Raw genomic sequence first — 15,892 nt, forward strand, 5'->3', positions numbered from 1 at the left:
TACAGAGCGCCGCACCATGACTTAGTGTACTGAGCGCTGCTCCGTGAGTTAGTGTACCGAGCTCCGCACTGTGAGACAGTGTACTGAGTGCCGCACCGTGAGTTAGTGTACCGAGCGCTGCTCCATGACTTAGTGTACTGAGCGCTGCACCGTGAGTTAGTGTACCGAGCGCCACACCGTGAGTTAGTGTACCGAGCGCCGCACCGTGAGTTAGTTTACCGAGAGCCGCTCAGTGAGTTAGTGTACCGAGCGCTGCTCCGTGAGTTAGTGTATCGAGCACCGCACCGTGAGTTAGTGTACCGAGTACCGCACCGTGTGTTAGTTTACCGAGAGCCGCTCCGTGAGTTAGTGTACCGAGCGCTGCTCCGTGAGTTAGTGTACCGAGTACCGCACCGTGAGTTAGGGTACCGAGCACCGCACCGTGAGTTAGTGTACCGAGTAACGCACCGTGAGTTAGGGTACCGAGCTCCGCACCGTGCGTTAGTGTACCGAGCGCTGCTCCGTGAGTTAGTGTACCGAGCGCCGCACCGTGAGTTAGTTTACCGAGCGCCGCACCATGACTTAGTGTACTGAGCGCTGCACCGTGAGTTAGTGTACTGAGCGCCGCACCGTGAGTTAGTGTACTGAGCGCCGCACCATGACTTAGTGTATCGAGTGCTGCACCGTGAGTTAGTGTACCGAGTGCCGCACCGTGAGTTAGTGTACTGAGCGTCGCACCATGAGTTAGTGTACCAAGCACCGCACCGTGAGTTAGTGTACTGAGCGCCGCACCGTGAGTTAGTGTACCGAGTGCCGCACCGTGAGTTAGTGTACTGAGCGCCGCACCATGACTTAGTGTATCGAGTGCTGCACCGTGAGTTAGTGTACCGAGTGCCGCACCGTGAGTTAGTGTACTGAGCGTCGCACCATGAGTTAGTGTACCAAGCACCGCACCGTGAGTTAGTGTACTGAGCGCCGCACCGTGAGTTAGTGTACCGAGTGCCGCACCGTGAGTTAGTGTACTGAGCGCCGCACTGTGAGTTAGTGTACTGAGCGCCACACCGTGGGTTAGTGTACCGAGCGCCTGTAATGGGCCAGGGTTTAGAGAACCCCAAAGTGTATCATGGAGTTCACCTGACCCACAACGTTTAATAGATTGTGGTATGGGGAGCACACGGCCCACTCTACAGGTGTGGTACAGCAGAAATGGAAAAGTATTTTTTAAAGCAAAACAATGTTTATTCTATGAGCTCAAGTTAACCTTTTTAAAACATACAGTGAACATCTTAGCAACCATTAATTCAAATACAACCCCCAAAGCATACAACACTAAGTAATCCTTTAAGCTTTCCTTTTAACATCCATAAGACTTAAAACACCTTTTACCAGAAGCACATTAGGTTTACATTCACTACTGAGAACATTTATAATTCTGAATTCACCAAATGATCAAGAGATAGTCTTTTCATGGCAGAGAGATCAACAGTACACCTGCTCTGTCTGCCTTCAGCTGCAACACTGAAAACGAAACTAAAACACACCCTGCAGCAAACAGCCTAAAACGAAAGTAAAAAGCTGACCGACAGCCCAGCTCCACCCACTCTCTGACATCACTGCAGCAGTAATCACCCATTTCTTAAAGATACTCTCACTACAGTTATTTATATACACACCCATTTATAAACACCCATTTCTTAAAGGTACTCTCGCATGACACGCCGCACCATGGGTTAGTGTACCAAGCGGCACATCGTGAATTAGTGTACCGAAAGGCTGCTCCGTGAGTTAGTGTACCGAGCACCGTACTGTGAGTGTACCGAGTGCCACACCGTGAGTTAGTGTACCGAGTGCCGCACCATGAGATTGTGTACTGAGCGCTGCACTGTGAGTTAGTGTACCGAGCGCTGCACTGTGAGTTAGTATACCGAGCGCCGCACCGTGAGTTAGTACCGAGCGCTGCACCGTGAGTTAGTGTACTGTGCGCTGCTCCATGCTTTAGGGTACCGAGCATGTACCCTGAGTTAGTGTACCGAGCGCTTCTCCGTAAATTAGTGTACTGAGCGCCGCACCGTGAGTTAGTGTACCGAGTGCCGCTCCCTGAGTTGAGCCGAGCGCTGCACCGTTCATTAGTGTACCGAGCTGAACCGTGAGTTTGTGTGCCAAGTGCTGCTCCGTGAGTTAAGGTACCGAGCAGTGCACCGTGATTTAGTGTACCGAGTACTATTCCATGAGTTAGTGCCGACAATCAAAAGAGGCGGTACACTGATCTCCTATTTTCCACCTTTGTTGGAAGTAAAAGATCTCATGATGCTTTCCAAATAAGACTTAAAATGTTTCCCACTATCCTGGCTGAGCCAATAGCACAAAAACAAATGTTCTGGTCTTTATTTCATTGCTGTTGGTGGGACTTTGCTGTGTGTAAATTGGTTGCTGTGTTTTCCTACATTACAACTAAGGCAACAACTTTATGTGTCAGTGAAATGTTTTTATCATGTTAGAATAGTGAAAAGTGCAGGTTCATAGAATCATAGATGCCCCACAGTGCATAAGGAGGAGATTCGACCCATTGACCCTTCGAAAGAGTACTCTTCCCATGTCCATTCCCTCGTCCAGCCGCCCTATCCCTGTGACCCCATAACCTAACCTACATATCCCTGGTCACTAAGGGCCAATTTAGCGTGGCCAATCCACCTAACCTGCACACCTTTGGACTGTGGGAGGATACCGGAGTACCCGGAGGAAACCCACGCAGACACGGGGAGAACGTGCAAACTCCACACAGACAGTGACCCAAGCTGGGAATTGAACCCGGGTCCCTGGTGCTGTGAGGTAGCAGTGCTAACCACTGTGCCACCGTTCTTCTCTATCATTTGAATAAAGCCATTCATGGTGATACTTTTGAGAGGCCATTGATTTCATTGGACAGTAGGTGATGTATTAATAATGTCACAGGAACAGTAATCCAGAGATCCAGTCTATTACTCAGGGCTCAGGAGTTCAAATCCCATCATTGCAGCTGGTGGAATTCAAATTCAATTAACAAATCAAGGGGAGAAACATTAATCCATTCTCCAGATTACAATGCAATGATTGTGACTGAGTAATGGATGTAATGACTGCCCACCCATCCACTACCCCACTCGTACCCGCACCTTGATCCTCCCAAGTTCTCACTTTATGGATTTGCTTCGCTAAACTCCATCTCTGTTTTCTCCTTTCCGATCCCCCTAAAACCCACCTCTCTCACCTCTCCTGATTCCCCTTTTATTCATTCATTGCTCGGCTCAACATCTTATTTCATAGCTCCTGGGAAGTGCTTGAGATGCAATTTTACATTGATAGGTGCTATATACAATATCATAAATACAATGTGCTGTATACGTTATACATTAAACGGTGCCATGTATAATGTGCCATATACAATATGCCATATACATTAAAAGGTGCCACATACAATGTGATATATACATTGAGAGCTGCTATATGCATTGAAAGGTGCTATATACATTGAAAGGTGCTATATTCATTGAAAGGTGCTATATTCATTGAAAGGTGCTATATACATTGAAAGGTGCTATATACATTGAAAGGTGCTATATTCATTGAACGGTGCTCTATACATTGAAAGGTGCAATATTCAATGAAAAGTGTTATATTCAATATGCTGTATACATTCTACATCAAAAGATGCCGTGTACAATGTGTCATATACATTGAAGGGTATTATATACAATGTGCCATATACATTAAAAGGTGCTGCATACAATATGCCATATACATTGAAAAGTGTTACATACAATGTGCTATATACATTGAAAGATGCTATATATACTGCAAGGTGCTATATACAATGTTCCATTTACATTGAAAGGTACTATATACATTGAAAGGCGATATATACTATATACGTGCGGAGACTGCACGTTCTCCCCGTGTCTGCATGGGTTTCCTCTGGGCACTCCGGTTTCCTCCCACAGTCCAAAGATGTGCGGGTTAGGTGGATTTGGCACGCTAAATCGCCCTGTATTGCCCAAAGGTTAGGTGGGGTTGCTGGGTTACAGGGATAGGATGGAGGCATGGACTCTTTCAGGGGCCGGTGCAGACTCTATGGGCCAAGAGCCTCCTTCTTCCCTGTAAAGTCTATAGGGGCAGCACGGCAGCACAGTGGTTAGCACAGTGGCTTCACCGCACCAGGGTCCCAGGTTCGATTCCCCGCTGAGTCACTGTTGTGCGGAGTCTGCACGTTCTCCCCTTGTCCACGTGGGTTTCCTCCGGGTGCTCCGGTTTCCTCCCACAATCCAAAGACGTGCAGGTTAGGTGGATTGGCCATGATAAATTGCCCTTAGTCTCCAAAAAAGATTAGGTGGGGTTACCTAATGTAGGTGTAGGGATAGGGTGGAGTTGTGGGTTTAGGTAGGGTGCTCTTTCCAAGGGCCAGTGCAGACTCGATGGATCAAATGGCCTTTTGCACTGTAAATTCTATGATTCTACGATATACAATGTGCTGTATTCATTCTACATCAAAAGGTGCCATGTACAATGTTTCATACACATTGAAGGGTATTATATACAATGTGCCATATACATTGAAAGTTGCTACATACAACGTCTATATACATTGAAAGGTGCTATAAACAATGTGCTATATACATTGAAAGGTGCTATATACAGTGTGCCATTTTCATTGGAAGGTGTTATATACAATTTGCCTTTTACATTGAGACAGGTGCTACACACAAGGTGCTATATACACTGAAAGCTGCTAGATACAATCTGCCATATACATTGAAAGGTGCAATATACATTAAAAGGTGTGATATACAATCTGCCATGTACATTGAAAGGTGCTATATACAATGTGCTATATAAATTGAAAGATGCAAGATAAGTTTACGTTCTTGTCATTGGATGAGGTTGAGCTCTCAGCCAGTCGTTAGGCTATTCAGATTCACATGTGAAGAGGGAGCACAAGACAAGTGAATAATGAGACTTGTGAAAACTGTAACCTAGCACCACCTGCTTTTGATTTTGGGGAAGGGTAGAATGTTAAAATAATGTATCACCTGAGTTCTGTATCTGTATGTTGCAATCTTTCTGTTGTGCTCTTCAATACTACCCAAGGGAAAGATCGGTAAGATTCCTCGGAGTGATTTTTGTGGCTAACTTTAAACATGGGAGGAATTGGAAATGAAGGGAAAAACAACGGCTACATGCTCAATCAGCATTGAGAGTGTTACTTTTCGTGTTGCATATTCATGACCTGGTCTTGAGTATTGGGAGTACAATTTACAAAACATAGGAGGTAACGAGCAGGAGATTAGCAAACATCAGGAAGATGTAGGCAGGCTGGGCAAGCACGTGGCAGGTACAGTTTAATGCAGAGAAGCATAAAGTGATGCACTATTTGAGGAGCAACATGGAAAGGCAGCCGAATCTAAATGACACAATAGTTGATGGGATGTGAGAGCAGAATGAGCAGGTGGTGTATATTCTCAAATATTTGAAAGTGATGGGGCAAGTTGAGAAAGTATATGGGATACTCAGCTTTCCAAAAGGGAATTGATGACTAAATAAGGAAGTCAATCTAAATCTGCAAATACCTAGCTAAGCTCAGCTGGGGTATTATATACAACTCTGGGCATCAAAAAAATGAGAAGGGGGTACTGAGGAGATTTACAGGGTGATACCAGGGAGATTAAATGTGTGGAGAAATTGGAGAAGCTCGGGTTGCAGTCTCTTGAGCAGCCAAGGTTAAGGTGATATCGAAACAAAATATTCAAATTATGGAAGATTTTGAACGAGTAAGTGTTGAGAAACTTACATCTGGCAAGTGGGTCAGTAATCTGTTTATATAAAATTTAAAATAATTGGCAAAAGAGATTGAATGGAAAGGAGAAATTTCTTCATGCAAAGGATTGTTAAGATCTGGAGGGATGGCGGAATCGGATTCCATAGGAACTTTCCAAAGGCAGCTGGACATGAAGTTGAAGAAGAGCAATTTACACCATCAAGGTGAGAAAGCTGATCTGTAAGACTACATTGGAGAGTTTCTTCAAAATGCCACCGTAGACATAATGGGTTGATTTGTCTCCTTCCCGGCTGTAAGATACAATCATAGATAAGATAAGATACAAGTACAGAAGGGGGCCATTCAGCCCATCGAGTCCCCACTGATCCTCCGAAAAAGCATCCTACCCAGGCCCATGGGCCTTCTCTATCCCAGTATCCCCACCTAATCCTTTGGACACTAAAGGGTAATTTATCATGGCCAATCCACCTAACCTGCACATCTTTGGACTTTGGGAGGTAACCGGAGCATCCGGAGGAAACCCACGCAGACACCGGGAGAATGTATAAACTCTACACAGACAGTCGCCCAAGGCTGGAATTGAACCCGGGTCCCTGATGCTGTGAAGCAGCAGTGCTAATCACTGTGCCACCGTGCCGACCATCAATGATGAAATTGTAAAATTTCCCCAATCTATGTTCATCCTGGTAGAAACTGACGGTGTACAATTTGTTTAGCAGTCATCAGTAGCACAGAGAGAAGTTAGTTGTTTCCTGTAGTTAGTTGTGTGATTGGTTGTCAGATGTTGAGTGAGGTACGGATTCTGGAGGATGGTATTAATGGAATACTGTGGCCTGGTTGACAAAAAGAGAACGAGAGAGCACAGAATGTGTGCTGCTTTGCTGGGTTGATCTATCAGATATCAGGTGAAAAAACAAATCTGGTACAGTATAATGTGGACCTTCATTAATTGCTGTGGATATCGTAATTTGTTCTGCAGGTCAGATATGTGAAGAAACAGCAATTTGCGTTACGTGTCCAATTTTATTTGGGAAAATTGAACAGAATAGTGGGAAGAGTGATACCTTGTGGAATAGTTCAAAGCTGCTGCAAACATATTCAAAATATAAACACTTTCAATTTTATTATGCCTCCTGTATGTTTTTTAAAAGATAGGAATCAAAATAACCAGTATTTCTGTAAAACTGAACTGATTAACACCACTTGTCATCAAAGACAGTTTAGGTGGGTTTGGATTGGGTGGTGGTACAGTACAAATCTGGCAGCACATTTATATGGATAACTATGTATTTGTTACAGAAGGATCACATTCCTCTGACATAACCTCATTTACTGTTCACAGTAAGCAATCTATCGACAGGCCTCATAGCTTTGAATTTTATCTTTCTGTTTCCAAATCCTTTCTCACTGTGTCTACTTTATTGCTTTTTCTCTCCCCTCCCCCCTGGAGGGATCCACAGCCTTTTGCTTAGTGTATGCTGTACTAATATCGGTAAGTATCTGTAATTGCATCCGATCCTCGTGTTGGTGCACACAAAGCTGGAAGACTTCGTTCGCAGAGTCTCCTGCCTGTAGACCATCCTGAATAAGCTGCTGTTTGAAGACAAGCCCCTTTTTTTATTTAAGGTCATCCGAGCAACAATTGGGCTGAACTCAAATCTGTCAATGAACGGTACCTGAATGGATTTTCTGCTGGTTGTTTTTGTGATTCGGGATCTGCTGGAGGCTATTTTGGAAGTCATCTGTTTTGCTATGATTGTCTGTGAATAACCTCATTTGTGTAATGCTAGCAACTGGACTAACTTGGTTAATTTTTATTAAAATTAGTCAGCCAGCCTGTCTGGCTAGGTGCTGTGTCATTTATTGCCAATGCACTTACGTATTTTGTAACTTTGTATTGAAAAGCTATAAGCATGGATATGACAAAAACTGGAAATTTTCTAATTGCTGTGATCCCAAGATGTTGGTGCATTTTTTTCTGTTTAATGGTCATTTTTATTATCTCTCTCAAAAGAGCTATTGGATGAAGCATCATTGAAAATCAGCCATGCAAACTATCTTCATCACATAGGTCCTAGTGATTAATCCCAAATAATTTCCCACCTGACATGGTGACAATATGGTTGTTTCATTTTCAGTTCTGAATTATTGAATGAAAATGGTAATATTTATTTCTCCATATAATGCTTCTCTATCAATGATAAAATGACACAGTTAATTATTCCATACAGGTGTGGAACTGAATCAAGTAGCTTTACGTGTTTTAACTGCAGAAAAAATAACTTGTTTAGGCTCACTGTTTTGGCACAAATTAAAATGGGAAATTAGAAAATATAAGTGAACAGACTATGCTTAGAAACTGACTGTCCCACCACTCTTTTATTTTTCTATCTGCGTCTCCATTTCTTTTTTCTCACTTGCCGTTTTATTCTATTTTTCTTGCCTTAACTTTTTCTTGTTGTGTTTCTGTTTACTATTCTCTGCCCACGGAAGCCTAGAAAAGGTGGAGATTGGAAGATGGGGAAGTCTTGAAGTGGAATACAAGTGGCGATGTCAGGCTTCAACCTTAGCGAGATGGTTTTCACCAATGGGGATACCTAGGGATGTGGAGTGAGATCAACAGTAGCTGCGTTTAAGGTGTCAGATTTGGCTCAGTGGTAGCACTCTTGCTTTCGAATCGGAAGGTTGTGGCTTCAAGTTTCCGTCCAAATAATTTGAGCATGTTCTATAAGCTAATACTTCAGTACAGCACTGGGTGACTGCTGTCTTTTGGATGGGACTTGAAACTGAAGCCCTACCTGCCCTCCCAGCTGGATGTGAAAGATTCTATGCTCCTTTTCAAAGAAGAGCAGTGAGGTTCTCTCCACTGTCCTAGTTGATATTTATTCCTCAACCAAAATCAATTGAAAAAGGTTATCTGGCCATTACCTCCTTGTTTTTTGTGGGGCCATATTGTGCCAAAATTCCACATGACAATATTGGCTACACTTCAAAAGTACTTCATTGACTGTATAGTGCACTTGGACATCCTGAGGTCATGAACAGTGTTATATATAAAAGCAAGTACTTTCTTCCTTCTTGATTTTTTAAAACAATTGCAAAATCAGCTAATCCTGCAAATTGACTAAATAAACCTTTTTTAAACACCCATTTTTTTCCAGTATAATTTTTCAAATTGTTATATTCCAGTTGAGTTCCGTTCAACAATCATATTATCAAGTAATGACTTTACAAAGTATCCAATTCATATAGCCAGTAGCAATAAAGGCATTCTGTTGACAATCCTAGTGTACCAAAATTGGAGGAGCTGGATAAAACAATCGAATGAACTTATTGAGATCATTTTTGTTCTCTCATCAGTAGATGGACTAAGAATAGCTTTGCCAGTGATATTCTGCATGCCGTCTTGACTTGGAATGGCTACGTGTGCATGCATGTGTATGTGGAACGAACCTACAGGGAATAAACAGGAAAAACTGTTGTTTTAAACAGTAGCATCTGTGACTGTTTCAACTTCAGATTTATTTTTCCTTTGGGCAAATAAAGTGCCTGGGGATTGATTGGATATTTTGATTACATTTTTATGATTAACACAAATCTTCTTTTTGTCATAGAATCTGTCCACGTGTATCAGTGCATTAAGTAAATATGCCCAACTTCAGTCTTTGTGGAAGACACGTGACTCTGATCGAGTCAGTGCCCTGACATGGGGCTTTTCAATCTATACCGTATGCAGTAAGTGTGACTATGAACTGAATCTCATTTTTCTAAAAAAAACAACGTTTAGCAATATCGTGTGTTTTTTGAGACCTCAGCAAATGATTGTATATTTCTAGTTTTACTTGATTTCAACTTTAATAGTTCTGCGGGCAGCACGGTGGCAGAGTGGTTAGCACTGCTGCCTCACGGTGCCGAGGTCTCAGGTTCGATCCCGGCTCTGGGTCATTTTCCGTGTGGAGTTTTCACATTCTCCCTGTGTTTGCGTGGGTTTCGCCCCCACAACACAAAGATTGGCAACGCTAAATTGACCCTTAATTGGAAAGAATTAATTGAGTTCTCTAAATTTATTTTTTTTAAACTGTGAGAATTCTTGAAGACTCGTAAGTTAGACCAGGTGGACGTAGAGATATGGAGGGATGGGAACAGAGAGAGATTTCACATGACGGGAAAATGTTAAATGTTGGTTGGACAGGAGCCAATAAAGATTAATGCACAAGAGTTACAGGTTTGGGGTGGCATAGGATATGTGCAGGATATAGGAGGGTGGTGGTGTGGCAGTATTGTCACTAAACCAGGGTAATGTGCCGTGGACCCAGCTTTAAATCCCACCAAGGCAGATGGTGGAATATGAACTCAAGCAATAAAATGCAGGGGCCGATTCTCTGTTCCTGAGACTAGGTGTTGACGCCGGGGCAGGATTCCGCGATAGCAAAACTGGCGCTGCACATGTACAATCCACAGACCGTGAAGGGGCTAGCACCAGCGCCACGTGGAACACGATCGATTCCAATGGAAAAGGTGTTGGATTTGTGAGGGTTGGGTTCGGGATTGGCACTCGAGAGGCTGACAAGCTACAGCTGCATATTAGCACTCCACTCACCACACACACTCATCCCAGCAAAGAAGGTGGCACTGGTTGCGTTGGAGCGCGCCCATCCCATTGAGCGCCCATCCCATTGATAGGTCGGCTGGGGCCAGAGAGTACCTAGGGGGGTAGCCTTGGGGGGCACCCATACGACCCGTGGCACAAAGTTCACAATGGTCAGTCAGCGGCGTCCACAGCTGCATGTACTTTCCGTACCCCCTCTCTTCTCCTCATCAGCCACGGCGCCTGTTTCATGAAGCACAAGTGAACCGCGCCGTCGGGAATTCCCCCTGGTGGAGGAGGAGGATCGTGGAGGCCCCGGAGAATACCGTGTCAGGCCCGCTAATATGCCAACGACATTTACCGTATGTGCGGAGTGGAACGCATTGACGCCGCTGTCGAGGCACCGGAGATTTGCGATTTGGCGTGAAACCGGCGCCCGTCACGATTTTGGCATCAAAACCAATTCTCCGGCCAATCGCATTTCGCGATTCCGGTGTCGGCCGTCGGAGAATCCCGCCCCTGGAATATAAAAGTCTAATGATGAGCAAAAAATCATTGCCAATTGTCGTAAAATCCCATTTGGTTCACTAATTTCCTTTGTAAAGGAAATCTGCCATCGTTACCTGGTCTGTCCTGACTGTGACTCTAGATCCACAACAATGTCTCTTAAATGCCCTCTGAAATGTTCCAGCAAGCCACTCAGTTCTATAAAACCAATAAAAAGTCTCAAAGGAGTGAAGCTGCTTGGACCCCCAGGCATCGACTTAGGGATTGAAAATAACAATGGCAAACGCAGCCCTGCCGACTGGGGAGCTGTCCCACAGACTAATCAAGCAGCAGCTTGAAAAAAATCAGACTAATGGAATCGTACCTTACAGACAATGTCCAGGACATTACCATCCCTGGGTATGTCCTGCCCACCGGCAGTAAGGGTGGCGACACAATGGTATACAGTCAGGAGAGAGTTGCCCTGGGAGTCCTCAGCATCGACTCCAGACCCCCAGAAGTCTCATGACATCAGGTCAAGCATGGGCAAAGAAACCTGCTCCTCCATGTTGTGTACCTGTTGGGGGAAACCAGTTGACAAGCACGCAGCACGTACTCTGGATGGGGTCTTCAATGTACATCATGAAGGCTTGGTGGCACCACTACTGATTGAAGCGGCCGGGTCCTGAAGGACACAGCTGCAGCAGGTGGTGGGGGAACCAACAAAAGGGAAAAACATATTTGACCTCATCCTCACCTACCTGCCTGCCTCAGATACATCTGTCCATGACACAATCAGTAGGAGTGACCACTGCACCATGCTAAGCAGGATAGATTTTGAACAGATCTAGTAACTCAAGACGAGGCATCCATGAGGGGCTGTGGGCGATCAGCAGCAGCAGAATCGTACTCAAACATAATCTGTAACCTCATGGCCCGGCATAGATTCCACTCTACCATGACCATCAAGCCAGGGAATCATTCGTAGTTCAGTGAAGAGTGTAGGAGGGCATGCCAGGAGTAGCACCAAGCATACCGAGAAATGAGGTGTCAACCTGGTGAATCTACAATGCAGGACTACCTGTGTGCCAAACAGCATAAGCAGCACGTGATAGACAGAGCTAAGCAATCCCACAGCCAACAGGTCAGATCTGAGCTCTGCAGTCCTGCCACATCCAGTCATAAATGATGTTGCATAATTGACCAACTAACTGGAGGACAAGGCGCCACACGTATCCCCATTCTTAATGGTGGGGAAGCCCAGCAAAAATAAGACTGAAGCACTTACAACAATCCAGCGAGATCGCCGAGTGGCCTCAGCCTCCTCTGGAGGCCCCAGCATTACGGATGCCAATCTTCAACCAATTCAATTCACTCCACGTGATCTGAATAAATGGCTCGTGGCACTGGATACTGTAAAGGTTCTAGGCCCTGACAATATTCTGGCAATAGTACTGAAGACTTGTTCTCCAGAGTTTGCTGCCCCTAGCCAAGCTGTCCCAGTACAGCTATAATACTGGCAGCTACCCGGCAATGTGAAAAATTGCCCTGGTGTGTCCTGTACACAAAAAGCAGAACAGATTCAACCCGGCCAATGTCCCATCTGTATATTCTCGATCATAAGTAAAGTGATGGAAGGAGTCATCAACAGTGCTGTCAAGTGGCACTTACTCAGCAATAACCTGCTCACTGATGCTCAGTTTGGGTTCCGCTAGGGTCACTCAGCTCCTGACCTCATTACAGCCTTGATTCAAACATGGACAAAAAAAACGAACTCCAGCGGTGAGGTGAGAGTGACTGCCTTTGACATCAAGGCATCATTTGACCGAGTGTGGTATCAAAGACATCTAACAAAACTGGAGACAATGGGTATCAGTGGGGAAACTCTGCTGGTTGGAGTCATACCTGGCACAAAGGAAAATGGTTGTGGCTGTTGGAGGTCAATAAATCATCTCAGTACTGGGACATCACTGCAGGAGTTCCTCAGGGTAGTGTCCTGGGCCGAACCATCCTCACCTGCTTCAATAATTACCTTCTATCCATCATACAGTCAGAAATGGGGATGCTCACTGAAGACTGCACAATGTTCAGCACCATGCGCGACTCCTCAGCTACTGAAGGAGTCGTGTCCAAATGCAGCACTATCTTGACAATATCCAGGCTTGCGATGATGATTGGCAAGTAACATTTGCGCCAAATAAGTGCCAGGCAATGACCATTCTAGCCATTGCCTTTGACATTCAATGGCATTACCATCGCTGAATCCCCCACAATCAATATGCTGGGGATATCATTGACCATAAACTGAGCTGGACTAGCAATATAAATACGGTGGTTAAAGGAGCAGGTCAGAGGCTAGGAATCCTGCATCAAATAACTCACCTCCTGACTCCCCAAAGCCTGTCCACCATCTACAACGCTCAAGTCAAGGGTGTGATGGAATACTCCCCACTTGCCTAGATGAGTGCAGCTCCAACAGCATTCAAAAGCTTGACACCATCCAGGACAAAGTAGCCTGCTTGATTGGCACTCCTTCCACAAACATTCACTCCCTCCATTACCAACGCACCATGGCAGCCATGTGTACCATCTGCAAGAGACACCGCAGTAACTCACCAAGGCTCCTTCCACAGCCCCTTTCAAACCCACGACCACTACGATCTAGAAGGACACTGGCAGCAGATAGCTGGGTAGCCTACCATTTAGAAGTTCCCCTCCTGACTTAGAAATGTATCGCCGATCCTTCACTATCTCCAGGTCAAAATCTTGGAACTCCCTCCCTAACAGCACATGGACAGCATGGTTCAAGAAGGCAGCTCACCACCACCTTCGAGGGCAATTCGGGATGGGCAATAAGTGCTGGCCAAGCCAGTGATGCCCGCATCTCATGAATACATTTATTAAAAAAGAGGCTTTTGAATGGAGTCTGGAAGGAATGCCAGGAGAACATTGGAACAGACGGCTCTGGTGACATAAAGATACAACAACAATGTGGGAACTTTTAAGACATAGTTGCTTGTATTATTCCACAATTAGCTGTGGAGTATTTGGTACATTTGATGCAGTTACTAATAATTCTATTATTCTTGTACAGCAAGAATCTTCACCACTTTGATGACCACCCAGGACACTGCAGGTGAATAGATTTTACATAATTACCAAGAAAACCTAATCGTCAATTTCTAATTTTCAGAATGTCTGTCTATATTTTAACTGATTTAATGTGTTGACAGATTCTCCATGTACAAGTCCCGTAACAATCAGATATCTACCCTCCTTATCCTTTACACAATGCTCTACCCTGAAGGGAACATTTTTGTTGACCAAAATTGCTTCTCTCCAGTCGCTTATTGAAAACGAGGCAAAAAGGACCCGCCCCACCCATTCTTGCCTTCTGCCATCCAAATTAGTCTCCTGGAACAGTTGGTGCAGTTTATAGACTGCCAACCAGTGAGAAGGATGTAGAAGAACAAATCTGAAAACAAATTACAGAAAGATGCAAACATTATGGACGCAATCTATTGGCCTCGCTGTGCCCAACATGAGACGCGACAAGAGAGATTTACCGGCTTCGTCGCGCCTCACAAGAGCTAATGAGATCGCGCAAGGCATTGCGATCTGGATTCCGCCCATTGAGGTTGGGACCCAGATTTGCATATTCAAGTGAGCAATCCGTCCCACTTGAATATGCCTATGCCAGGTCTACCCAGCACCCGGGGCCTAACGGCCTTGACTTGGAGATCCGAAGCAGACACTGTTTAGCAGTGGTTTCCACAAACATGGAACAGGCGTACCGACACTTGGGGGATGCTCCAAGGTGATCGGGGGCCCCGGATCGTCAGGCTCTGGCAGGGTGGTACCTTGGCACCCCATTGCCACCTGGGTAATGTGGCAGTGCCATCCAAATGCCACCCTAGCAGTGCTGCAGAAGTGCCATCCTGGCAGTGCCAGGGTGCCCATGCAGCATTGCCATGCTGGCAGTGCCAAGGTGTCTGGGTGGTATCATGCCATGGACCAGGCCCGCAGGTGCCGTGTCGTTATGAGGTGGAGGGGGCTTGATGATCCCCTTATTGGTGAATTGGGGGTGTCTGAAGGCCATGATGTGGGGGGGGGGGGGGGGGGGCAAGAGATTGGGAGACAATGTTTATCTCTTCCTGCACTGGTGAGCGGAGCTTGTCAGCGCATGAAACGGGACCAAGTGTAGAAGCCCAGAAATGAAGCAGAGTCCCGTTTAATAATGAGGTAGTTCTCAGTCCTGCAAGCACTGGGAAAGACCTGGCTAAACATGTTCGACACAGGACTCTGTTGCATTTCCGTTAAATCACGCCCTGTCGAATAGTTTTAATGGGGCCTTTAAATCACCCGAATGTAGACTGGGACAGTGGGAGTGTAAGGGATGTAAAGGGGCAAAAGTTCTTAGAGTGTGTCCAGTCCAACAAGAAATGATGCACTGTTGGACCTGGTTCTTGGAAATGAGATGGGCCAAATAGATCAAGTGTTAGTGGGGGAACATTTCGGAGACAGTGATTATTGTATCGCAAGGTTTAGGATAATGTAGAAAGGAAAAATAGGGAATCCAGAGTAAAAATAACTAACTAGGTGAGAGTTGACTTCAATGGGAAAGAATGGAGCTGGGCCAGTTTAACTGGAATGAAAGGTTGGTGGGAAAAGCTGTAGCTGAACAATGGTCTACCTTCAAAACAGAAATGATCTGAACAGTCAAGGTATATTCCTTTAAAGACAAAGGTAGGGCAGACAGATACAGAGCACCCTGGATGAAAGAGTAGGTAGAAATTAAGATAAGGAAGAAAAAATGTGCTTATGACAGGCGTAAGGTAGAAAGTACAGTCGAGAACCGAAGAGGAATACAGAAGGTTTAGATGAGAGGTGAAAAAGCGCAAGAGAGAAATGAAGAGGGATTATGAGAAAACATTTGCAGCCAGCACAATGGGAAATCCCAAAGTCTTTAATAGGCATAAACATAGTAAAAGGATGATAAAAGGAGGGCTGGTTGGCAACCAATAAAGGAA

The 15,892-nt window shown here is 45.1% G+C and overlaps 1 protein-coding gene across 1 annotated transcript in view; it reads left to right on the forward strand.

Annotated features, from left to right (window-relative positions):
- Positions 1-15,892, forward strand: part of slc66a3 (solute carrier family 66 member 3) — a 65,000-nt gene that overhangs the window by 43,107 nt on the left and 6,001 nt on the right. The window contains exons 5-6 of the mRNA XM_072498787.1: positions 9,403-9,523; positions 13,957-13,998. Of these exons, the coding sequence (XP_072354888.1) occupies positions 9,403-9,523; positions 13,957-13,998 (163 nt within the window). The remainder of the gene's footprint in view (positions 1-9,402; positions 9,524-13,956; positions 13,999-15,892) is intronic.

The sequence above is a fragment of the Scyliorhinus torazame genome, chromosome 4 (genome assembly GCF_047496885.1).
Source record: "Scyliorhinus torazame isolate Kashiwa2021f chromosome 4, sScyTor2.1, whole genome shotgun sequence".
NCBI lineage: Eukaryota > Metazoa > Chordata > Chondrichthyes > Carcharhiniformes > Scyliorhinidae > Scyliorhinus > Scyliorhinus torazame.